At 45.4% G+C, this 27,406-nt stretch overlaps 1 protein-coding gene across 1 annotated transcript; it reads right to left on the minus strand.

Annotated features, from left to right (window-relative positions):
- Positions 1-930: 930 nt before the first annotated feature.
- Positions 931-24,785, minus strand: LOC142588708 (endothelin-converting enzyme 2-like). The gene is made up of 7 exons (XM_075700524.1): positions 24,408-24,785; positions 23,643-23,960; positions 16,965-17,137; positions 15,131-16,184; positions 12,066-12,497; positions 2,103-2,285; positions 931-1,011 (listed from the first exon to the last, which is right to left on the minus strand). Exons 1-7 carry the CDS (start codon positions 24,723-24,725, stop codon positions 931-933), a joined length of 2,559 nt encoding a protein of 852 aa, XP_075556639.1. The 5' UTR covers positions 24,726-24,785.
- Between the last annotated feature and the right edge of the window lie 2,621 nt (positions 24,786-27,406).

Raw genomic sequence — 27,406 nt, forward strand, 5'->3', positions numbered from 1 at the left:
CGTCATTTGTGTCATATGTCATTTGTGCAGCCAGACACAGCGCGTCGCCCGCGGCTTTAGAGATCATCCATAGCCCCATGTATATTTTGCGGATCATCTAACACACTCCGCGTGCGCCTCCCATCCGCGCATGCGCCGTCGAGAGCTTCAAAACACGACGGCAACGACGTCGATGACAAAAAATAAAAACGGGCCTCGTGTGTCCGGTTATTTCGACCACAATAAAAAGTTCCGTACTGGACGGATTCGAAACAAAAGAAAACCGGTTGAACGCATCTTACGATCAATGTTGACGCTATTGCAATTAGCATTGAAGCAATAGAGCTACACACAGTATCGACAAATTATTCGCTTGTGTAGGCGACTTCTTCCGTTTTCAACTACTGACATCAGCTTGACTTCTCAAACTTGACTTTTCTCTGAACGTGTGCACTGACCCCATTGTGTTCATTCACCTTCGTTCTCCACACTCGGATGCTTTTGACGCCGAGTGTTTTAACTTGTCTGTTAGTGATTCTTCAATTTTCTGTTGCCGACCTCTTCACTTCTTGCATCTTTTTCTGCTTGTCTGTCCAGGCACCTACCCAGTGGCACGTGGTCATTCTGTAGGATTCACCATGAGTGATCATACATTAGTGTCGCAGGCCCGGTGGCACGTAGCCAATGGCCAAGCTGTCTATTTCTAAGTTGTCTATTCCTCACATACACATACACTGTGAACCAAGTGGACCTGAAAGAGGCTGTATATCTGCGAACTTGTCAAAAAGTGCGGCTGGCTTTTAAAGAATGCTCGTCGCATTAAAAATCAGGGCTAACGTACGTTACCTTATAGTGTTCTAGCATTCCTAAAATACTTCGCGCACTTTCCGCTGGTTAGGTATCCGTATCTGCACGCATGTTTATACGTAACGGTTTTCCCACCTATCTGGGTCAATGGGCAATCCATGGTCGAATGAGCAGCGCACCAGGCTGCTGCTCATTATAGAGTGGCCCATTCCCAATGACACGTACCTAGTAACCCGAGTTAACGTCAAAGACCTTCATTAAAGAGTGGCATCAAGCAGTTTCATTGAAGACCAGCGTAAGCGAGTGGTACATACATATGCCTCCAATCCGGCGTCAAATAGTTTCTACAAACCCATTCGGTAGTGAAATAATTTCGCTGGAGAGAGGCACACATGTACACATGGGCACATGCTCAGGGACAAACAAACCCAACAAAACAGCCCCAGTGACCCAGGTAGGTGCGAAGACGGTTAGACACAAACAAACATACATACAATCTATATATGCGCCGCTTTTTAATTAATGCCTTTCGCAACAACGCTTTAGCGAGCAGCGCCGTAAGTACAAGGATATGTGCCACTGTTCAATGAACCTTTTTAGTCACTGAACATGTGCCACAGTGTCACAGTGTGAGCGTCAAGCAAGCGAACAATCGTCAATGTTGGTAGGCACCAGCGCGCCACGCTTCTAGTCTCAGGGGCCACACTCGGACTTCTCAGTAGCACCAATAGATGGCTCAGCGTATCCAGAAAGAAATGCGAGAGGCGAGCATGGTACGCACACAACGGCACGCCTTGCATTTGGAGGGCAAGCGCAGCCTTGGCGGCGGCGGCGGCGGCATTGCAGGACGCAGACAATGTGAAAGAGGAGTCCCGCGGCAGTACATGTCTCATACATAATTCGTTTCGACGGCGGCAATATGTTGTACCACTACAGTGATTACATTCCGCACGCATTATCATGGATAGTCATCGTGGGATGGGTTCTGCCGAATGCTTATTAGCCATGCATGCCTAACACCATAGGCATTATAAACGATAAACAGTGTAAACTAGCTGACAACATTATGTTAATAAATTTTCCTTGCCCGCAGGACATCCCCTAGACGGTAGTCTATTCGTGAGTTGCATGATGGTTTTCGTCACGCCATGAAAGTGGTATAAGTATACTTAACGTAATAACAGTGTAATAGTTTAAGGAGATTGAAATGGAAGTCATTTGTTCGTTGTATGTTCCTCTAACGTCCGGGCAGCGGCTTCACAATGCTTAACCCACATGTTACGGTGAGGAAGACATTTCCTAAGTTTCCCACCTACCTCTGATAGATTAGTATCATTTTCTTTCATATGTCGCCTGAAAGCCTCGTACGCGACCTCTATCGCCGGAACCTCGGGGAAGATGCTGACGTTCCCCGGCAGGCAGCCGAGTGTGCGCTCTTCGTAGGTGCTCTGGACGTTCTCGCTCAACCAAGTCGGCACGATCTCGCCTTGCGGATTGATCTGCATACAGCAATGGATTACTGCTGCATTCGGCCATGCCCGGACTTTGCACTTATGGCGGGAAAAGCACTCCATCCATTTAGTTGGCAGACAAAGCACGAAAGATGTAGTGCGTTCAGCGTAACAGAGAAGTGTAGTGTAAGCATATCACTGCCAGTAAGAGATAATATTTAATAACACTAAAGTAAACACGAAAATACGTGTTTATATGCATAAATGTGGGCACAAGATTCAGAATGCGCAATAACAATAAATACGCTCAATTTTGCCGAAGTTACTGCGTCCTACTGAGTCATCACAGACACAGAATCAGTGAATCTCAAAGCAGCGCCATCAGTGGTTATTGTGTCTGGTTGTCGATTGCGCATTACGGAAGAGATAAAAGTTTTAAGAAGAAGAGATAAAAGCCTAAATGGCCAGTCTGATGCAAAGGTTGAGGAGTCGGCCAGAGGATGACAACCACCACGTCAACGCTTTAATAGATCGAATGGGCAGAGCCACCGAAGTTTGTGGCTCTTCTCGCGCTCCACGTAGGATATCGCAAACATCGACCATAATTGTGAGTGGCCGACAATAGAAATTTAACTGTTCAGAAACCATCGACGGCGATTGTCATTGCAAGGGAGTAGCCTACAGCTTCTAGAAAGCTATTCCTTCTATAATAGAAATGATTAGATTGCAATCGTAGATTTCTTGCAATGAGACTATTAGGTTAGAAATAGTTGTCTCATTATGTAATCTTGTAAAAATCAGAGCCTTTAACCGATACATTTGTAGCGATAGTAAAATCGGCTACTCGTATGAGCCGACTGGTCTTGCGCGTTCTCTCCATCGGAGCAAACTATCAACGTGAGTGCCGTTCTTTCGAGCGGCAACCGCATGACCGAGACAGGACGGCTGTCCTTCCAGAACGGTCCACCACAGCGCCTAAACTTCAGATGGCCCCAAGCTATAGCCAGACAGCATGTGCGTCTCAGAGATTCGTATTACTTGGCCTTCGGCGACAAACAGGACCCGCAACATTGTTGAATCGCTCGCACACGCGCCATTTGCATTGACCAGTTTATTTTGGCAATTTCATCTGACAGCGAAGCATTGAAAGTAGGGGTGTTGGGATTACGAAATTATGTAGTCGAACGTGAATATCCGAGAAACCCGACCTTAGAATGTCGGAAATTAACGTCTTAGATTCATACCTGACTGGTCGTAAGCAGTATGTATAAATAAATGGATCATGCTCCCGGTTTTTGAGGATAACTTCAGGCGTACCTCAGGGATCGGTGCCGGGTCCAGTACTATTTAATATTTATAATAATGACCTAGTTAAAATTGTGGAATCACCTGTTGGTTTCAAATTGTTTGCAGATGACTGTATTATATTTAGCAACATCTGAACTGTCTCTTATCAGCCTTTTCTGGAAGAAACCTTCGATAGGTTGGCAGAATAGTGCAACAAATGGGATGTGGTTATTAATTATGACAAAACAGTGTATATGTGTATTACAAGTAAGTTACGAAAGCTAGAATACTTGTACAAAATGAAGGACTATAAGATTAGGAAAGTAGAAAGCTGCAAATATTTGGGAATAACTTTAACTTGGAAATCACACATAGACAGAATTTGTGGAGCTGCAGAAAAAAAGTTATGGTTCCGTCGCCGAAAATTAAAGCTAGCAACGACACCCGTCAAACTACTTGCATATTTAACTTACATTAGACCAACGTTAGAGTATGCCAGTGTCATTTGGAATCCGTTTCAATCCGGAATTATAAACCGCATTGAGAAGATACAGAGAAAATCTGCAACGTTCATTCTTTCCCGGTATTATCGTACTGACTCTGTTTCCGAAATGCTTCGGTTACTTGATTTGCCTCCACTGGCTCAACGGTGGAAGTTAGCTCGACTTAAATTTATTTTTTTGTTATCAAAAGGCCACTTCAATATTGAAACCACGCCCTATCTTGCTCCCAGGCAGGCTAGGAACGTCAGATCAAGCAATCATTGCATGTTCTCAATTCCAAAAGCATATCTGGACATGTACGCTTAATCATTTTTCCCACGAACGATTAAGGAATGGAACAGCTTGCCGGCGTCTGTGTTGCAGTCGAGTAGCATTAAAATCTTCGAGGAACACGTTAAAAACCTTTTATGAAATTTAATATTAGTGGTGCCATGCAAACATTGTCACACTATTCTAGAAATACATACAATAGTCTTTCTTTTATGCTGCTTCCAATATCACTGTCACAATGTTAGAAACATGTATTTCTTAGCCAAACTACTGTATTTGTATTTCATTATTTGTTTCGCATTGTATTTCCAACATTCATTGCTTCATGTCCTATTTTCGTTTGTAAAGTGTTTACATTTTTTACGCTATGTGCATACCCGCTGTACCCACCCTGTTATGGCCAAGACGGCCAACAGTATTTGAAAATAAATAAAACTTCACGTCTATCTTGGGTGCCTCACATAGACAATATAACCTGTGCTGCCCAAAAAAGATTAGGATCTCTAAAGTTTAAATTAGGTGACTCCGCATCCTCATTAAGATTAAAAGCTTATAAAACGTAAGTTACACCTCTCACACAATATTCGAGTATCGTTTGGGATCCTCACACAGCGGTAGGTATTGAAAAACTAGAAAGAATTGAAAGGTTAGCCGCGCGCTTCATTTATAAGTGCTTCCAACGACGTGATTCTCCAATGAGTATGCTGGAAACCGCAAACTTGGAACCACTAACTGATCTAAGAAAAACTGCCAGATTGAATTCCTTTCGCCAACTTTATTACGGGACACTAGGAATACAACCGCGCGATTATATTATTAAGGACACATCTCGAATTTCCCGCCACAGACAGAGCCAGTATTTGAAACCGATCTTTGCACGAACAAACCTATTTAAATACTCATTTTTTTCCCGAAAACAATCATTGATTGGAATGCCCTACCTGGAAATTCCCACTGGTTACAACCACCCACTTGATGTATCTTGTTGACTGTATCCCTTGTATATATTTGACGGTTCACTTTTTTTTTGTATTTGCTTACGTAGCCCCCTCCTGCTTGGACAAAAGTCCGCAATATTGTGAAAATAAATAAAATAAAATAATCTTTCGAATATCCAAATAAGCGAAGTAATAAGGTTCGTGGAGCCTATTTGTAAGCTAAAGGCTTCTTTTACATTATTTGGATATCGAGATTCTATGTATCCCTTGACGTGAACATGTAAATTAAGCTACATCTGTCACCACGTTAACAGCTCTACGCCAGGTCAACTGGAAACCTTAAAGACGAAAAACCAACGAGAGTGCGCTGAAATGTAGCGCACCTTGACAATGACAACCATGAAAAATGCATCAGAACGTGATCATATGCATACGTAGCAGCTAAAGGCAATAACACAGCACCGCACGTTTTGAAGAAATCTAGAAAGTGGTGAGACTCAAAAAAATTACTTTCTCTTAACAGAAACAGAGAGCCTTTCGGCTGCCTAAGCCGAGACACGCTTATACTCAACGGTTGGTGACTCTTGCGCGTAAGTGACGTCCTGCCTTTGCTTCTTCAGCAACTGCGTCGTGTGCGCCACAGCCGCGGTTCTGCTGCACCAGAATCATTCAAAGGGGTCTTCACTTTCGCCAGTATTGCTCGCTGTAGGCTGCACAGACTCTTGCTGCTCCCTCATCGTGTTCGAAGGAAAAGAATATTCCCGCCCTTCGAATAGTGAATTTTCGAAGAGATGAGAATCAAATGCCAATAACTATTCCATTCGAGCCATAATGCTCGAAATGTTCGCGCCACTTATTTATAGCGTTAGCCCGATTAGCGATGCAGCACGCCAGTTCTAACTGCTGCAGTGCAGTACGAACAGCGTCCTGCCAGATGCGAGGCACGTCGCCACGGTGGATGGAGCACCAGGTGGGAAAGCTGTTGGCGCGTCTCAGCGTCCGATATTACGATTTAGCGTTGCGTTTACTCCCGGTTCCGCTTAGACCTGTGTATGCATCAAGGTATGGCATGTATATATGCACAGCTGTTTAGTAAGAACGCTAACGTGTGTGCGCCCAACGCCTACATCCACAGTTGAAACCACACCCCGGGCTCTCTCTCTCTCCGGCACAGCCGGTTCAGTGGAACGGGACACTACTCGGCTTCGCCATTCTTGCAGCAAAACGTACTCCGCATTTCTGCAGACTTTCTAACCCTCTGTGCACCGGCCGTGAATCCCTGCCAACCCTTCGACAGAAGGAAGGCTTCGGAGCCGTTGACTGCGCGAACATGCCTTGAGTGCCCTCTTAATTGCCGCAGCAATAAATGTACAAAAGAAAGCCAGCATTAGCTGTCCCCCAAACTCGTTGGTTTATGAAAGCTTAGGGTTGATCAAGCTAATGACATAGTGAATTTCGGGCAGATACTTTAGCGACGTTCTGGACGCGAACCTATCATGCTAGGCACGCTACCTGCGGCTTGGAAGGACGCAGTCAGAGCAAGCGGAAATGCATATAATCGCTCAATAATGCGCTGTGTAGAACGACAGAAAGCTGAGCTAGTTGGTAAGGATTCATTATGCAAAATAGAAGTGAGGCGTGCAGACAGGACACAAGAGTAGAGAAGTGGACAACACGAATGCCGACTATCAACTGAAGGGAGCACTGAGGCGAAAAAAGAAAGAAGAACGCTCACGCTGTATTTCGGATTGCATTGCTAGCATTAAACAATCAAATTCTCATTCTAAGACGCCTGACCCTGTCCGACCGTTAGCTGATTACCTTGTGGAGCATAAACTTAGACCAGTAATAACTGACAAGGAAGGTTATTTCGTAATTATGCCAGATGACATGTTCTCAGAAAAAGCGATTTCAGCCATAGAAAAGAATTTGCAGCCAGTCAAACTCAAGCCTTCGGTAGTTAAGCAACGTGCGGTTGACCTCTTGTCAAGACATAATCTTGATAGGCTTGTCTGTAATGTAAAGAAAGCTAAATCCCTCACCTTAGAACTGTTTTTCTCGGCCAAGACCCATAAACAAGAAATTTCTTTTCGTGCTATAGTGTCAGAGAAAGGGACGTGGCAGGTCTGTGTCGCTAGTTACCTACAGAACTGCCTAGCTTCACTAGATTTTTCAGACCCCTTTCGCATACGTAATTCTCAGGCACTAGTTCAGTATTTGAGAGAGGAAAATTCTGGTGATTGTACAGCTTTTAGTATGGATATCGAAGACCTGTATTATTCCTTGCCGCATGACGGGTTGCTAAATTCCGCAAATGAATGCATTAAAGAACAAGTGCAAGGGTCGGCTTTTATTGACAGATGCGGTGTTTCTAGGGGAGCTTTTCTAGAAATTCTTTCAATGTACTTGAAGTCGACGCTGATTGGGTGGAGAGATGGCGTTTTTCTGCAGAAATCAGGCATTTGTATTGGCTCAAAGGTTGCACCTGTTCTTAGCAACATTTACCTGAGTAAGGTTGACAACTGCTTAGAGAAAGCCTTAGGTGATAGCGTTATCAAGATATTTCGTTACGTTGATGATTGCCTGATTTTCTGCAATAGGGAAGAATTAGATTGCGGTGCTACCTCAGTAAGTGAGCAATTTAAACTTTATGGGGGAGGATTAAAGTTTACCAAGGAATTTCCTCAGCGACGCGTAATTCAGTTTCTTGACATTTCCTTGATCTTCGAACAAAATCATGTTTGTTGGCAGTACTCCCCAAGATCTTCGAAGCCGTTGCTAAACTTTCAATCCAAGCATTCTAAATTAGTTAAAAACGGAATTGCCATGTCGTGCCTTAAGTTTTCCCTCACAAGATCCTGCATGCACAAAATGAGCGCCAGTTTTAATGCGCAGGTCCGGCGCCTATTAGGAATTTCCTCAGCGACGCGTAATTCAGTTTCTTGACATTTCCTTGATCTTCGAACAAAATCATGTTTGTTGGCAGTACTCCCCAAGATCTTCGAAGCCGTTGCTAAACTTTCAATCCAAGCATTCTAAATTAGTAAAAAACGGAATTGTCATGTCGTGCCTTAAGTTTTCCCTCACAAGATCCTGCATGCACAAAATGAGCGCCAGTTTTAATGCGCAGGTCCGGCGCCTATTAGAAGCAGGTTATCCTAGTGTAGCGGTGGCCACTGTGGCTGAGCGCCTAAAGAAGTCGGTTTCGAGAGGGACGGACGTGATTACAGAAAGCAGTAAGAGCAAAAAAAGAGTAGTGACTATTCCGTATATTCATTAAGTGTCGCACAGGCTTAAAAAAGTTGCTAGCAGATATGATGATAATGTTGCTTACTGCTCCCAATAAGCTAGGTAAGATATGCGCAGCCGTACAGAATAAAAAGGAGCGGGTAGAAGGCAAAAAAGGAACAGATATTTGTCCAGTGAAGCACAATAAGAACAACAGTTTTACTGACTGTCGTATGGGTGTGGTTTATAAAATTCCCCTTAGCTGTGGCCAGTTCTACGTAGGGCAAACGGGACGGTGTATCGATCAGAGGCTAATGGAACATAAAAGGTCGTTAATCGGTGCATCGCCTTCTAATCTTTCGCTACATTGCCGAGATTGTAACTGCACGCCAGAGTTAGATGAATGCGCGATATTGCACAGGCATAAGAATGAAGATACGCGTCTTATGGTAGAGGCATGGCATATCTGTAATGGTGGAAGTGCGAGCGTGAGTGAGCCTTCGATTACTTTACATAAGGAAGAGATTAAGTGCCTTAACAGTTATCTCTCACATAGACCGGCACGTGTACCCGATTGACACGTGGTGTTACCATTCCTGAGCATGCGCAGATGAGTTTTGAGTCTTGTTTCTTTTTTCGCCTCAGTGCTCCCTTCAGTTGATAGTCGGCGTTCGTGTTGTCCACTTCTCTACTCTTGTGTCCTATCTGCACGCCTCACTTCTATTTTGCATAATGAATGCGCTGTGGCAACATTGCGAGAGAGGGGACCGCATACGTGGCGCACTGTGACGAGTAAACTTTTCATGGCGTCAGTTTGCCACAATTGCGCAACGATTAGGAAGTTGCAGTGTTTCAGCTGCGACTGAAATGTCGCAAGCACCACACATATCTTTGGTTAATATTTATTCTTTTGTAAGCATACAATGATGCCGTAGTATGGTATGCCGTAAATATTTCTTTACTTAAGGAGTTGGTAAAGGTTTCGCTTCCAAGACATTTCAAGCCACAATAACACATGAAGCTCCTTCTTGTCTTTTTTACTGTCTGGCTTCAAGCTAAGATCATCAAGCAAAGAACTAAATTCATTCGTCAAGCACAAGGAAATATAGTGAACTTTCAGAAGCATTTCACATACAAAAGATGGGGGCTGACTGTGTACTATAGCCTTTTATGTCTTTGTTAGTTTCTGAGATGGAAATACTTGGTAATCTATTTCATATAACTTAACACGCGCACGCAGATTACCTTTCTGCGTTTTTTTTTAATAAACTGCAATAAGGGCAGTAAAGACAAGACACGTCTGTCTTGTCTTTACTGCCCTTATTGTGCTGTAGAACACCTTACGTAAATTTCAGCATCATCCCCATCACCATCATCAGCCTATTTTTTGTCCACTGCAGGACGAAGGCCTCTCCCTGCGATCTACAATTATCCCCTCTCTTGCGTCAACCGATTACAACTGCCGCCTGCGAATTTCCTAATTTCATCGCTCCACCTAGTCTTCTGCCGTCATCGAGTGCGCTTCCGTTCTCTTGCCACCAATTCTGTAACCCTAAGGGACCAACCGTTATCTAATTTCCGAATTACATTACCTGCTCAGCTCCATTCTTTGCTCTTAATGTCAATTAAAATATCGGCTATCCCCGTTTGCTCTCTGATCCGCACCTATCTCTTCCTGTCCCTTAAAGTTATGCCTAGCGTTCTTCGTTCCATTGCTCAGTGAACGGTCCTTAACTTGTACTCAAGCTTCTTTGTCAGTCCCCAAGTTTCTGCGCCATATGACAGTAAAATGCACTGATTGTATACTTTCCTTTTCAATGATAACGGTAAACTCTCAGTCAGCAGCTCACGATTTCTGCCGAATGCGAGCGAATCCATTTTTATTCTTCTGTGAATTTCATTCTCATGGTCAGGGTTCGCTACGAGTAATTGACCCAAGTAAACGTACTCCTCCATCGACTCTAGAGGCTGGCTGGTGATCCTGAACCATTGTTCCCTTGCAAGTCTATGGATCATTATCCTGTTTTCTGCGTACTAATATTCAACCCCACCCTTACACTTTCTCTGTTATGGTCCTCAATCATTTGTTGTAACTCCTCCCCAATGTTGCTGAACAGTACAATGTCATCTACAAACCGAAGGTTGCTGAGATATTCACCATTGATCTCACTACAAAGCCTTCCCAGTTTAATAGCCTGACTACTACTTCCAAGCACGCAGTGAGGTTGTGTCTCGTTGTCTGATCCATTTCTTATAGGCATCTTTCTACTTTTCCCGTGGAGAATTAGGGTAGCTATGCAATCTCTGTAGATATTTTCCAAGATATTTACGTAAGCCTCCATTACTCCTTGTTTACGTAATGCCTCTATAACTACTCGTAATTCTACTGAGTCAAATGCATTATGGTAATCTATGAAAGGCTTATAGAGAGGCTGATTGTACTCTGCGGATTTCTCAATTACCTGAGTGATGACATGTATGCGATCCATTGCAGAGTATTTCTTCCTGAAGCCTTTCCCTTCCTTCCTACAGCCTTCGCACAGCCTGTTCCCTTGGTCAAGTGAAGTCCAGTGTTGCCCTCATTCTACTGGAAATTGGTGAATATTTATATAAAACAGGAAGTAAGCTATTGCGCCTATAATTTTTGCATTTCTTTACCATCTCCCTTCTTGCGGATTAGTATAATGTTGGCATTCATCCAGATCTCTAGGACCCTTGAGGAGGCGAGACAGTTCGTATAGAGGTCCGCCAGTTTTTCAAGCATGTCACATCAATTTGAGACACTTGTTTTGGTCAGCGTTACCTGATGACGTATACACGTCGCCCCAAAGGGGTAACTTCGTGTGGTGGACGACACTGCTTTACGTGAGTTATGAATTGAGCTGCAATTGAGTGACCATGCTAAAGGTGTACATCAAGCGCGGCTAGTTTCTTATACGTGCGTCAGCATAAGGATTTTCATGGTAAGAAAGTGGTTGGCTAAATGCACTTCAGATTGCATTTTCCAAGCGATCTGAATAAATTCTCGAAAGAGCAGGCCATGGACTCCATTAATCATGTGGAAATGCTAATGGCACTAAACTGGTTCTTCAGGCTTGTAACATGCCAGGGAATGAAAATGCAATCTTGGGACACCAGCCGTCTACTTCTCGCATATATAAACAATTATTGCGACGCGATCGCATGCCCTGTCCAGCTTGCCATATGCACGGTCTTACCGCTGAGAATATTGTAGGCATCTTGTTTTCAAGAGGCGTTGCATTTCTAAGAAAGATCTTTCATTCAATTTTCGTCGTGTTGTTACTCTCGAGCGTCCGCTTGCTCTCACTTCTTCGCGTCTTCAAATGCTAATTGGTCTTGTGATGAAATTCGCCACTGCACGACGGAAGTCCATGTCATAACGTTTTATTTAGGACTACTTCCATCGTTGCTCTACTGATATGTCGGGCAGTCATTTCTTACAGCCTCGTGCCAATGTAGGCAAAAGCTCCATTACGTTAGCGATTCAATGCGTCACTTCCTTATTCATTTACCGTAAGAATTTCGACGTTACCGTTGCGCGCACATGCAGCACAGTGTGCTCGCTTCGTTTACGCTCTTACCTTAACTCCTTCATTGTCAATTGCACTGATGAGCGCTCGAGCGTACAGGTACAAGATGCCGCCGTGCAACATGGCTTTAGTGCCATCCGGATAGTATAGCGGTGGTGCCAGTGTTCCGAGGGAGAGGGACAGGTGGTTGCGCACCTGCACGTAGTCCGCGTACGGCAGCTGAGTGTTGTCGCCCAGGAGCAGCTCCTCTTCGGCCGCCTCGGAGCCGAACAGCTCGCGTTGGCTACGACGCGTCTCGACCCAAAACTCGGTAAACGATGGAGCGCTGTCGGTGAAGTTTCTGTACACTTTCTCCAGTGCCTCCGCATTGAGGAATTTGCTTGAGGGCCACAACACGGTGCGCACGTTCTCTAGCTTTTCTACGGCAACTTGTGTTGTCTTGCTTTCGAGCCAGGTAGAAGCCTTCGTTTTCTCAATGGCGACCTGCGAGGGTTTATCGCATGCAATAGCTGAACAACCTAAGATCCATCTTCAGTAGGTTTGTTCAATCTTCACATAATTGCTTGCTGCCTTCCTAGAAATTGTACACATGTCAGTAGAAGGAGCCGCGTATAGCTCTTACCAACCGATCGATGTTTAATCGTATTTATGTGAAGGAGAACGACGAACCACCAAACCGTTCTAAGAAGCAAGTCTTATGCTATCTTCGGCATCGCGTACGATTATGGTCTAGCTTTGCGAAAGCTCCCCAATGCCCATATATTGATGTTCGCAGTTACAAATGCCATCACACGGTCATGCAACTATTCTCAGATTATCATTGTGAATGGCAGTAGAAGACCCAATATCGTTATAAAAACAAGAAAAGCTGGGACCACAGTGCGCATTTCTACTAAAGCGCTTCTTTGAAATTGCTGAGCTCTCAGCCAGCTTCAGACGAGCGACCAGCATTTTGGCTTGGCGCTGTGTGACGTCTAGAAATCAGGAGCGACCACTGCGCCGTCTGCTTCGAAACTAGTTCAAGGCCAATTCGGACGTGTTGCTCCGCACGCTCTGGCACAAAGCGGCGCCGCAGGGGCGTCCTCGTTCAGTTGCGCCTGCATTTACTTCACTCGCGCCACAAAAAGTAGCAGCAAACTCCCCAACGTACATGCGAAAAGGAAACGACGCATGGTGACCATGGTGTGTTTCCAGCTACTGCAATGGCATTCGGTGTTTGCGGTACTCAAAAGCACGGCCTTCGATATATAAGCTCCCGTTATCTGAGGAAGCCGCCTCCGGTGGTGCCAATTCATTTCGTCTACACAGTGTTGCCACATTGTTTTACTGTTTATTTAGTGATTTTAAGTAATTCAAATACAAAGTTTCTACAGCATCGACAGCGCTCAAAATTTGTTGTTGTGCTGTGGTGCGCGTACGGCGCGTACGGTTTATTATGCAATGCATAATTGAGGCTTGAAAATTTCGTGTCCCGGCTTGTTTTAAAAAAGCAAATCCGAGGTTTCAATTAGACACGTCATATCCGGTACGGCGCATGAATTAATTGCTCAAGCGCGAACATCTGCCTCTCGTAATTTCCTTTCATCTGCTATACTATTCGTTCAAATAGTTAAGCGTTTCATCGATAATTCCATATCAGAGAACCATTTTCCATACAACCATATACAAATTCACAAATGCGAACATCATCCAATTTCAACGACAGCGTCATCGTATCACCTGCATCGTACTGAATTACAAAACAAGAGAACAAGACAGTTGTTCAGTGATTAAGGTGAACATAAACTTACTCACTCGAGGAACATTTAGTGGCTCACCATCTCGCTGAACTCCAGGAATGCAATCGTGTCTCAAACATACAATTTTTAGGGCAGTACAGTTATTAATTGTTGTAAGATATTACGCTCAAGGAACGTTTTGCAGCACCACTAACGATCAATTTTACATGAGGCATTGAGCCCATGCGCGTGAAAACGAGACATGGGCCACAGCGAAAGCTTATGCATGACTAAGCTAAAAACTTAATTTCCATCAGGCTTATGAGAACATATCGGATGGGGATCTTCACTTCTTGCGAAGCCCCTATACATGAAGCTTTCGCGTAACAGGACTAATGGTCATCACTAAGTAACAACATATAGCTCTTGCATCACACATGCAAAATCAAGGTGATTGGCCTATGAAAACCTAATTGCACAAGCATGACGGATAAAGTCGATTTTCCTTATGCTTCTCTTAATGAAAGCAGTGTGTCGACCACTTCATAACGCCTAAATACTTCATTGTGCCATATATAATACATTTTTCGCAGTGCTACAATACAGACGAATGTTAAGAGATTATTTTCCCGTTAACTCTCACCGCTTCCAGAAAAAAAAAAGCGATGACAAGCCATCGACAAATGGTATTCTGAGAAGTCAGAAAATCGTTTAATGGCAGAGAGGCGAAGAGTTCCCAAACATATGCATTAGGCTTCACTCTGCGGTTTGCAAGAATAATCTACGCATCAACATTCTATATTCTGCGCGTTAGCCCATCTCAGCCAAATAAGTCGTGATCTTTAAACATTCGTTTTTAGACGCTGACGGACGACACACGGCAGGCATAAAAGAAAAAAAAACGGAGTGATCTAAGTGTATACTGGCGTATCATGCGTTATTCAAGGCAAATATTCAAGGCCAATTCAAGGCCAATATTATATAGTGCAAATACAAGAAAATGGTGGAGGATATTGCGATATAGAAATTTCGCTAAAATTTTATACCTGCTTTTGTAGGAAACAAAGTGGCTCGCAGTGCAGTTCCTTGCTTTTTTGCCGCCAACCACACGATACACCAACAATTTTACGTTTTCTAAAAATTCTGACCACGTTTCATTCATTAACTCGCATCCGCGTGTTGGAAGGTAAAACGGGCTTGCTTGGGGCTGTATTCTGTTGCGGCCACTCTGATACCAAATGAAGTTAGCCATTAGAAAGACAAGTCATTTTCCACTGTTGGTATGTGCCGACCTCGCGAATGGCCAGTTTCTAGGGTTCTCATTTTTCGGTTTTGCAGTCTCTCTTGGTTGATGCCATAAAATGTCTACGGCAGCTACATGCGTATCATCACACTCACCTGTACGATGCCGGCTAGGTGTTCGTCGATGCGTTGCCGCTCGCCTTCCGAGAAATGCGCTACAGTGGCCATAGCGGCGACAAGGAGCTTGTAGCTTGGCTCGACCTGGCCAGCGCAGAAGCGAGGCTGTTCGTTTTTCGCTCGGTGATCACTGCCGTGGAACACAAGAAGAACGGCCCTGGGGTCGGCCACCGCCGCATACGCTTGCATAAACAACCACGACAGGTGGTTCAGTACAGCCTTATCGCCGACTTGGTTGATGATACGCATGATACTTGTGAACTCGGCAATGTCGCTCACAAGCAGCAAGTCATCCATTGTAACAGGCGGATCAATTTTCATCACTGCATTGAACATCTTCATTACGTGCTTTCCTACAGGAACCTGGGATCTCTGGTCAATGTCCCTGAGTGAGAACAACGCCGGAACGCGTGCGCTGCAAGGGCACGACGGTACCAAGGTGTTGAAAACGTCTTGAAGCATGTTGTATGTTTCCAGCATCTCTTGAACCTTGGGATGACTGCTTGTGTCGTTAGAAAAAAGATTAAAAAGATCGTCGTAGACACTCTGAAAGTACATCTTCGGTATACCATTAATGGTGGCCTTCCAAAGCAGCATACGCTCGTTAGGGGCAAAAAAGATTCGCCTTTGTTTTCCTTTAGGAAAAGCCGAGAGGACCTTCAGGGTGAACCAGAGGTGCACGTTCCAATTGAAAGAGAGGTCGAAGAGGACCTTCGCAGGAGGAACTGGTTGTTGCAGGTTGTTTGGCCAATCAATGCCGCGTGCGTGCATGAATTCTTTCATGGGCAGGAGGTCCGACCTCGTCTGCCCCATGCAGCTTTCCAACATGGCATCGACTTTCTTGCCTACGGGGAAGTGGACAGCACCCTTAGTAAGTACCACCGGAAGCTGCTGCGACCACGACAGGAGCATATCAGACATCTCAGAGCGTGATATGAAAAAATCGTTTCGGGGTTTCCAGCGCTTACACACATGACCACCAAAATCGTCACAAGGGTCCACGCTGTTGTCCAGCTGATTTTCTATTCGATACCTGGGAATGAACAAGAAAATAGGCGTCAAACTTTAGGCAGCACTCACAGCATGTCCATCTGCGTCAAGGCTAATTATTCGAAAAATCACTATTAGGCTTATGCACTAAATATATTTGTTCTCTTTCATCAGGTTTGTTTTGGAGCAGTGGTCATGTTCAAGAGAGCTAGCAGGTGTACGCGATGGTCTCTTCTTTGAGAAAGCGCGGATATTTTCTCCAGATGCTGAAATGCTGCGCTCTTTCACGCCGTACATGAACAGCCGACAAAAAAATAAGATGTTTTTAGCACCGAAACGTGAAAAAGTTAAACTTCCTCACGACTTCTGAATGCTGCGGTCGCGAGGAAGAAAGCATTCAGTTAACTGTATAGCCTAACAACATGACTTGAGCACAGACGGTATTTCGATAGCTGCGTAGCCCTAACAGAGGGTAACATGTCATGCGTCGACAGTAACATGCTCGAATAGTTTTTAATAATTAGGCGTGCAGAACTAGTATTGCTCACTCCTCAAAAGCTGTCAGAGGCACAGTCCAGTTTGTAAGAAACGTGACCAGTTCACGTTCAAACGTCACTCACGCCCTCTACCGTAGGCAGCTGGCTCGAGGGAAGTTGCTTCGAGCACGTGCCACCGGAATCGCTCGTTTCGTTGTTAGAATTTATAGAAGACTCCTCATAACGTTAGACGACCGCCGAGGCATGTCATTTGAAGCGCTCATAAATTTAGATGAAAGCACATCAAATGTTTCTCTGTGGCAGTTGTACACGTGTATCCATCTCACCGATGTTGGTGGCAGCCCTCTGTAATGCAGATAAGCATAAGTTGCTGCTTTCGTCTGGGTAGCAGCAAAAAGGCGGTCGACAGAACGATCATGATGAACAGTGTGGTCGTCACTGCCTTCATCTCGAATGACACTGCAGATTTCCTGATAGCCGCACTCTTGGGAGACTCAACCTGCAATAACAAGCGAAGAAGGGAGGCGCCTGTCGAAGGTCCATAGTTCAAGACGCAGCCTAAAACACACAGTAGCCTATGTAGTCTGTGTGCGGATCTCTTTCTTGCGTTCGTAGTCAAGAAAGAGTATCCGGGCAGAAGGTCCCAAATACATTCCGGAACACAAGGTGCTCGAGAAAAAAATGGGTGGCGCTTCTTCGCTTCTCAAATTTTAAGGCACGTTGTATAATTTAATGTCTTTATGAAGAAATTGTCGATTACCACACAGAAATATGCTTGCATTCCACAAATAATTATCCATAACCAAAAATGCTATGCATTCAGCACTAGATTGAAAACCCAAAATACGTTACATCTAGGGCGAAAAATCAAGACAGCCTTTTCTCTCTCCTCGCTAAACTCACGCATACCATGGCAAGCTAGAAATATGTGCTAGCGAAAAGAGTGTAATAATTTTTTCTTCCGCAAAAACAAAGTCAGGCGGGAAGAAACCCAGACAGCAGAAATTAAGACCGTGGAGCCAAAATGCACCATAATCTTTAGTTTCCATGTGTCGCCGCACCGCCAACTGGATGGTCGCAATCACGTGGTCTCTTGCTAATCTACCTGATGAATGCCGCCGCGTGGACGTGGAGGCTAGTAGGCTTGCCAGCAATGACATCTTGGCAACTGACCTCGTTACGCTTCGTTTCTGCTGACTTTTTTAGCGCATGTCAGAAATAGATAGTTTTCTAACAACAACATACGAATGTGGGGGCGATCCTTTTCCGGCTTAAACAACTGCCGGCAGACAGCTACGCGCTCTTCGTGATATGATCCAAACCATTAATTGTAGAACCCTCGCCGGTAGCAATTAATTAAAAGTCGTACTCAATCGAATATCACACATCCGGTGGCTTTAGAGAGAGACATTTCCGCGACATTAATTCATTTTCTTACTTCAGCGATATCCGTTATACATGTCGGCTCAGTTTCTACTCATTTTGAGATCCGCTGCGGTCTGTGTCTGTTGCGGGAACCTTGAAGTACTTTGCGGGTTTACAAGGACACGAAACTGCGATGGCTCGAGTAAATTCAAACCGTAGTACTACCCAGTGGCAGCAGGGTTTCTAGATCTCGGGTATTCTGCAAATGCTATACGAGAAAAGTGCAGCCGCAAGGTTACTGCGCTCAAGTCGGTACAGTTATCTGATCGAACGCACATCTTGAACTTCATCTGAAGTGAAGCTTTCAGTGAAGCGCGGAAAGGTATGCTACATATTTGGCGATTTAATTCCCGGTTTTTAAATTATGGGGTTTTACGTGCCAAAACCACTTTCTGATCATGAGGCAGGCCGTAGTGGAGGACTCCGGAAATTTCGACCACCTGGGGTTCTTTAACGTGCACCTAAATCTAAGTACACGGGTGTTTTCGCATTTCGCCCCCATCGAAATTCGGCCGCCATGGCCGGGATTCGATCCCGCGACCTCGCGCTCAGCAGCCTAACACCATAGCCACTGAGCAACCACGGCGGGTAATTGCTGGTTTTTGGGCGTACAGTAAATCGGCGCGCGCAAAAAGTACACTCGGAAATCAACGTGACACACGCTGTGATCATCTCAGTGAGCTATTCGGCGCCGGCACCGTGAAACCATAGGTAAGAATGTGACCCAACGGTTAGAGCAGAAGGGTGGCTGTGCTGTGGAAACGAGGTTCCCCCGGCAAAACAGCCCTTCTGCTCTGACACAGCTCTAACGCAGAAGGGCACAGCTTCCCGTGGTGCTAGGTGGGAACGAGGTGACCCCAGCACCAGTCCGCGCAATTAAGCTGTTTTTTTAAGCGTCAGCTATACGGCAAGAGAGCTGAAGCACCCAGCAGCCAGGGCCAGGAATGTACGGGAGGTTTCGCAAAGACAACCTCGCCCTGAGGAAGTACCTTCATGAAAAAATTGCGTTACATATGTTACGGGACATGCCTAATAATAAATGCGCTTGCGCAGTTGTATCGTTTACGTGAATCACAAAATAAAGGATTCTTTGGAATATATTTCGATATTTCAAATGAGAGCTAAGCATACACTCCGACGTTTCGAATAGCGAGATGTAGGCGCAAGACTGCTGTAGGTGCGCGCAACACATTAGGCATGCATTCCAAACGTTTAAAGCGCTGTTTACAAATGTCAGGAGATCAGACGGAATGACTGTAGGTGATACCTAAAGGAATCGCGTTTCCTGAGAAGACGAGAAAAAAACACCACATTTTGAGCACGCCGCGTGACAAGGATAAAGCTGTTAGGTGGTTCGAAGTTTATTCTACCTGCCTGCATATTAATGACCAGACAGTGTGATTTTGCTTAAAATGTGTATGTAATAATGAAAGTGAAATAACTCCTGGTTTAGAACCTGAAGGAACAAATGGATTACTCGATCGAAGAACACGTGTTGCATGTTCCTAACAGCTCATACTGTCGCAAGTCTGACTTGATGAAGCTTTGCGTCGATGTTCCCGCTTACATATAAATATTACGATCCCTGATGATCCAGTCCCTGATGTTCGATGTGGAACACAAAAGTAATGCTCAGCAGCCAAGCAAAAAAAAAAAAACAAGAACACTTGATTGCTAGATGGCCGTTGAATCTGTGCAAGTGTATATCTAAGTCAATTACGCACAGTGGACCGCTATCATGAGAAGAAAACGTACAAAAGCATAAAAATGGGTTGGAGCACATAGGGCCGACATTACCAAATCATGACCGGCACCTCACCGCAATCGTTGAAAAGCATATAGTAAAATCATTGCATTTTATAGGTTCTACCATGTTGGGTAGACAGTTAAAAATCAGAAAAAGAATCGTCAAACAGTTAAGGGACCGTGCAACGAGCACCGGAAAAAAATATATGTTAGGACTAACATTAAGAGACAGAAACATGGCAACATTGAATAGTCATCCTTGTCAGCGTAACGAAACTATCTAACGGACGGATAAAGCCAGCTCGGAGCTGACTGGTCTGTTATTTTAAGGACTCATCCACACTACTAATGCGCCAATTCACCACCTGCTATCACAGATGCAAGAATAATCTCTGAGGCTGCAGCAAATTAACATCTGATCACCTGTACATATTATATGGCATATGCACACGCCAGAGCTTTAAAATTTTGGAATATTTATGCAGCACAAAACCGAACACAAGCGCCAACTAAGCTGCAATGCCAAATGAGTGAATGTTTCTAGATGAAGTTGAAATACGAAGGTATTGCTTCAAGTTTGATTTGTAAAACTTTCTCCACATATGTAAAAACATTGAACTTACATATATCGACACATTAAACGCATGAACAAAGTGCAACAATAGGAAGTGCGTTAACATAGTGCTGGTAAACACATTCGTTCTACGTGTGTAGTAGACGACAACCATTGTGAGAGAGGAGCAAGCTACAATGTCTCAGTGAAAAACCGATCATTTCAAATAGAACGGATAATTGTAATTGGAAGGGAACTTGAAGTGTGCTCATATCACTAATCTTTACAAAAGTCAAGCCTCCGGTGCTGCCTCTGCTGCAAATTTCAACACATCTATTACCATTTTGCCTGTGCTATTGACTGCGCAATGTCTACGAGACTGAACGTACATTGCCTTCCTTAACATTGCACTGACGCGTTTGCCACGGAAGATCGGGGAGATATTGCCGATCAGTTTTGGCACGAGCAAGCAGCTGTCTAAGGTTTTGTGGATAGAAATGGTGCCGAGGACTTTTGCTAATACATTAACATTTGTGAACAGCGCTGCGTGCTAATGTGCCACACTAGAGCCCTTTAGAGCATTTCCATTCCTGTATGCCTCCTCAGCTTAAAACTAACACATAAATGCCTCAGAGCACCACTTAGTACTTGGGATTTATAAACTTAATGAATTTTAAAGCATACCTAAACATAACGAGCAAGCGTTGCTTACTTCTCTGAATCTCTAATCTGCAAGGTACATCCACAATAAATCGACAGCGCTGCTCACCGTTCGGAGCGCAAGCTCTAAATTACCACTTTATTAAATCAATCCCAACAGTACACATTTGTACTCGACTTGGTAAACTTCACACTATACACCTATATAACACCGTTTTCTCATGGGCGCCACCATATTCCGTACGCAGTGGCGCCATCTATGGGGAGTTGGCGTGCTGGCTTGGGCGAGCTGTCTAATATCTCAAATATACACTCGGCGCTGATTTTGAATGCTTGTTTCCGCGCTCGCGCGGTCTGTTCAGTGTGACGTGGCGCCTTCTATGTGGAAAATGGTTCTGTAAAACATACTGAAGTGGTTGAAGCCGGCATGGCTACACATTCTCCTGGCGTTGAGGCAGACGTAGCACACAGCGCGATGTGTGCGCACGTGTTTGAGTCTACAATCATCGTCGGAGATCTGTTGTGTATCTGTGAACGTTCCATTCACTAATGTGACCTGTATCTAACAAGTATTGTCATTTAGTTCTAAGCTGGGGGTTAGGAACTATGAAACATACCCGACGATCGTAACAGCGTGGGTACCGTTCTGTTACGGTAGAAGTTGTGCTGTTATACTTCCAGAAGCGTTCAATGTGTTAGCTGTAGATTACATTGCGTGACTACTAGGTTCAGTGGGCATGGTTTGCACCCATGAATAAAATAGTTTTGGTTAGTAATAATAACAGCACACCTTATGGGGGTGTGAGTTACACTTGTCCAGCAAAGCGACCGTTAACGAATTGCGCGAGCGTCCGAAGCTGCAGTAGATGCTGGATTACGGATACCTCTGCTCTACATAGCGCATGGACCAAGCATGCAACGTCAACGTTTATAGATATATAGACATCGTGTGGCATGACCATGCTAGGTGGTATAGCGGCGTTAGCCCGTTTTCTCTTTTATTTTTCTTGAAAGAGGACGATAACCGATTTTTTTTTTCGTTGAATTAAAACCGATACACCGAAACTAGTTCACAACACGTACGCACACCACGGCTGATGATGCGCGTCACACCTGTGCGCCCCAACGTGATATTTCCGCATATTGTAGTTACCGATGTAGCGAAAGGCTGCACACTGTATGGTTCCCAGACGACCTTGTATGAACGGACATTGCGTAAATTTCACAAAGCACGAGTTATATCATCTCCAAATCGTTCCGCTATGCGACAGCAATACTTTCAAGCAGCGGCGGATCGCACAAGCCAGAGAGGAGGAAATTCTGGCCGCGCGCCTTTTCCTCCTCACCCGATTAAAAGGTATATACAATGGAACCAATGAGGACTGCTTATTACTCGCACGCCGTAAATTGCGATGCACTTTCATTAGAGAAACAATGCAGATTAGCACATGTACTCCCTAAAAACCAAAATATATCCACAATAGAGCCGCAGAGATTCTCATTGCATCGACTCATTCAGCTCTTACGTATGTTGTGACGTTTTAGTGACGCTGAAGAACGTAGCGAAAATGAACTTTTAATTCGGCGAACCTGTGCCCCCAAAAGCAAGTGACACTCAAAGGACAACGATAGCTGCTAGCGGAGTCGGCGATCGTCGAAAGTATGAGGAGCGGGTCAAACACGTCGGTAGGGTGAGCTTTTATACATCACTGGTCGAAGGATCCATTGTAATCGCTGGTGCCTTCGTGCCTTCCAGAAAGTGCCACACAGCTCACGTCGCGCATACAATCAGAATAAACAAGGTTCGGTGACAACAAAGAACGGATAGAAGCATCGATAGCATTCGAGAAACTTTCGATACATGCAGGCGCGTCCTGTACCGAGTAGTTACGTTTAACATTTGTTAGGCAGTGAATAGCGCTCACCGGAGAAAGATAAGCAAGTACATGCGCCAATATTTACAATGAAGCCAAGGAGGACTACTTCGTACTCGTAGACCGTAGGCTCTAAATTCAAGCTACTATGAAGCTGGAGCGCGCTGGTTAGTAGTGGGAGTCCATAAGCTTCAACTATACCTACAATTACACTAAATACAGCTACGTAGTACTCGAACTCGACAAACTTCACGGGGTGTATACATCGGAGCCACAGAGTGCTGGGTAGTGCTCAGGCACCGCATGCCCGTAAGTATTTCTAAAAAAACACGAAGTGTTGATTAGTACCACAGGTTTATCATTCCTCGTGCTCCGTACCTTCTAAGTACACCTAGAACAATGAAGCCTCAGAACACTGCTTAGTACTCGGACTCTACATAAGCTGAAATATAGCCCTACAATAAAGCTGCAGGGGGTTGTTTAGTATTAGGATTCTGTAAGTTATAAAATATATCTACAGTGCGTTCACAGTGTACTACTTAGTGTACTGACTCCGTAACCTCGGCAGGCTCGTGATTTAGTGTTCAATAGAGCTACAGAGCGCTACTTTGTGCTCCTATTTCGAAAACATAAAAGTAGCAGTAATATATTAGGCTACCACTTGAACAATGCGTACTTTGCGGGAGGAGGTCTCAATTAGAATGCGGTTTGATGGAGCGACCGCAAACCCCATGCAAGTGACTCACATTGGAAGTGGGTGGCTCCTTGCGAGATTTCACGGGCGAGATGAAGGGCATCAACTCCTTCCCCTGAGCCTTCTTGTCCGGAGATGGTGACAACTTCGCGAGGGCCTCGTAGATATCGGAGACTCGCGAGGGTGCCAAACTTGAGCCTGGGCGTCTGGGAGAAGTCGATGGTGCAGCTGGTGACACAGTGTCCGAGCTCGTCGAGGGGACTGGCACCGCTTGATCCGGCTCACGTGTAAGGTGGGCAGCAGGCGCTCCATTGGATTCCGCAGCGCAAGATGGCACGTCCTGTTGGGCCAATGTCTTCGTTTCCTGCGTCTACACAGTGAAATTGTTCGAAAAACTTTAGTAATATGTAAATAACCAGGAACGCGCAAAACATGCAATGTAATGGGAAAGGAGAAAGAACCGAGTATAGAGGCGGGCACGGTGCAAAAATTATTCTTTGTTGCCTGTGCGTGGAACTCAACATACGTATATTAATGCTGCTATATTATTACGCAAAATCCGCGGCTTAGCTTCAACAATGTGCCGGCACATAGTATGCGAAAACAATTAAGTTCTCGCTATTTCTTTGGGGCAAAATTATTAATAATAGTAGTAATAATAACATCCTCTGTAAGATGACAATTATGTGCATCATGCGTGGAAGACAAGTTTTGTGACGCCCACGCTTAGTCGACGAAGCTACCGTGCGTTACTCATGCCGTCACTTGTGTAGCTACGCCTGAAAGCCCTGAGTTCGCGCGAGGATGGCTTACTGACCGAGACGCCAGGATTCGTCGCCAGGTGAGTCCCACTGCTCGACACGCCGCCGGCAGACCCCACGGAAGGCGACGACATCGAGGGATTCCCGCGCGGCGCTGGCTGGGATTTGCTGTGCAAAAGGTGGCGGTGTCTTATGTTGCGGCCGCTGACGGCGCCAGATTTCTCCGCAGTTAGAACCCTGGATGTTGCCGTGTGTCCCGCCGGGGCTGTGCTGGCGGCTGTAGTCAGCGCGTTCTCACCGTGCCGTGGCTTTGCCGCGGCAGCAGCGCCGTTCTGATGGCAAGCGTCGTTGTTCTTCTTTGCGGAAGACGACATATCGCAATCAGTTCCCAGAAAGATTCTAGAAAAAAGAAAAGCCAGGAGCTGACGAAGAACGCTGACGATCAGGCGCTCGGTCGATTTTCTTCTTCGGCGCGTGCCTTCAGCGCACGTTCCTTTCATGACGATGATGCAGGGGGTACCCTTCGAAGCGGGAGATCACGTGAGTGTCAACGGATGAGAAAGGAGCAAAAAGAGGGAAAGAATTGATCCTCTGGCCGAACCCATCGCACGATGGATGGATGGATGGATGGATGGATGGATGGATGCAAAACTTTAATGAAAGTCCTGAGGTATGCGACTCAGCGCGCTGCTGGTCACTCCCACGTAGGGACCGTCAGGCCATGCCCGACTGCCGCATCATGGGCCCTCAGGACAGCTCATAGTTGCGCCCCGCCATCGGGGCTCTTGATAGCGGAGATCCATTTGTCCTCATTGATTTGTTCCGAGCCTCGCAAGGAGGGGCAACGCCAGAGTATATGGTCTAGGCTAGCAAAGTCATGGCAGTGCCTGGAAGCACTACTGGCATAAGTGTTGGGATAAAGCTTGTGGAATAAAGCCTGGCTGGTATACGATCGCCTACGCTCACCCATACGTTCGGATACGATCGCCTATATGCCTGCGCTGTATTTAATTTCTTGTGAGGAAGAAGAAAGTCTTTCCTGCTGAGATAAAAGTGCTACGTAATTTCGTTTTATGTAGTCGGTTGATCTCTGTTCACCACTGCGGGCCGGCGGGGGAGTTCTTCATGGTCACGGAAAGCCAGACCTCGCGCCTTGGAGTGGGCCACCTCGTTGAGGTTTGTGGCGCCTCCCATGATTGATCTCATGTTAGCGGGTAACCACGTGAGACTGCGGTTGGCGATGCTTTTGCCGTCGAGGAGGCGACAGGCTTCTTTAAACACGGCGCCAACGCTTAAGACGCGGATGGCTGCCCTGGAGTCACTGAAGATATTGGCATGTTTGTCGTCCAGGAGGGCCAAGAGAATGGCCACTTGCTCGACCGCACGCAACGACGTGCTTCGTACCGAAGCGGCGTGTTTAACGGTCCGACCCGTGTGGTTGATCGACACTACTGTGAAATTGTCGCTGTTGCCATACTGGGCTGCTTCAAGGAAGCAGCTGCCGCCAAGGAGTTCTGTCGCGCGGCGTAGGAGTGCCACAGCCCTGGCCTTCCTCCTTTCTACGCTGCGCACGATGACTTTCAGAATTTCAAATTATTTAATTTCACCTGATTGTTCCCTAAAAGTAATCGCAAGATTCGGCAGAACCCATCTCACGTTGACTGTCTACGGCTATGCATTAGCGTTTAATCACAATAGGGTGTCTTATTATTGTACCAAATATTTCAAACTTGCCTGTGTCAGCACAATTCTAACCCTTTATCTAAATTACTCCATGAGGCGGCCATTTCCAACACCAGAAATCTAAATGCGCCATCGTATAATCATTATAATTTGGCAAATGAACGCTTCAATTATTCACTTTACGGCACATACTTCAATCTACGAATTATATGAGGGTGAGTTCGCAAGGCCTATCCACTTAGAACGAATTCTCAGGGCTGCCCGAGTTTCGCCGTATTAATTTGTACGGTGTCCGACAAAATTTATTCTCGCTCCGATTTCCTTAAAAGAAACGCTGTTTTAGAATTTAAATTGAAGCGCAAAAGTAACCCGAACACTAGTGCATCTTGTGGGACCCATTGAAAATAATGTCTCGGAATTGGTGCAGTCCAGAGAATTCGTTCCAAGTGGAACCCACCGTGGTTGCTTAGTGGCTATGGTGCTGGGCTGCTAAGCTCCAGGTCGCGAGATAAGATTACATTACGAGGTTTTGCGCGGCAAAACGACAATTTGATTATGACGCACACCGTAAACGGGGACTGCGGGATAATTTCAACCACCAGGGGTTCTTCAACGTGCGCACAAATCGAAGTACACGGGTTTTCTCGCATTTGGCCCCCGTCAAAAGGCGGCCGCCATGGCATGGATTAGATCCCCGCGACCTCGTGCTTAGCATCCCAACAGCATAGCCACAAAGAAACCACGATGGGTGAGTTTGCGGGATCGAATCCCGGCCACAACGGTCTCATTTGGTGGGCCCAAATGCGGAAACACCCGTGAAACTAGATTTATGTGCACGTTGAAGAACCCTTGGTGGTCCAAGTTATCCCGGAGTACCCCACTATGGCGTGCTCATAATTTACCCATAGTGCCCCATAATTTAATATTAATTTTATATTACAAGTCGATACGCCCTGCGAACTCACAAACTATTATTCGTTGATTAGGATATGTGCAGTAAATTAATAATTCATGAGTTGAGCAGCTTAGCCAGGCTAATTATTTCAATAGGCATTCTGAGTATAAGATCAAAAGTTCGAATTTTGCTATCTGCCATAGGCATCTTTAAAAACTTCATGCAGATAAAAAACATCCTGTATAGTGGCACAGCCTATTGCCACCCTCCAAACGAATTATGTCTGAGGCGTTTACTGCAGGTGGGCTCCTCTTTCGTGCTTCCCTAAGCAAACTTGGCGCCATGTAGCGCCGAGTGTTCTGGGGTGGCATCTGAAATCTGCATGAGGTGTTCTGAGGTGGCACCTGAAATGAAAGCCTAGGGTGGCGTCCGAAATTCATGGTGCGCTGCTGCAAATGAACGTTGAGAAACGCGTCA

Source organism: Dermacentor variabilis, chromosome 7 (genome assembly GCF_050947875.1).
Source record: "Dermacentor variabilis isolate Ectoservices chromosome 7, ASM5094787v1, whole genome shotgun sequence".
Lineage (NCBI taxonomy): Eukaryota > Metazoa > Arthropoda > Arachnida > Ixodida > Ixodidae > Dermacentor > Dermacentor variabilis.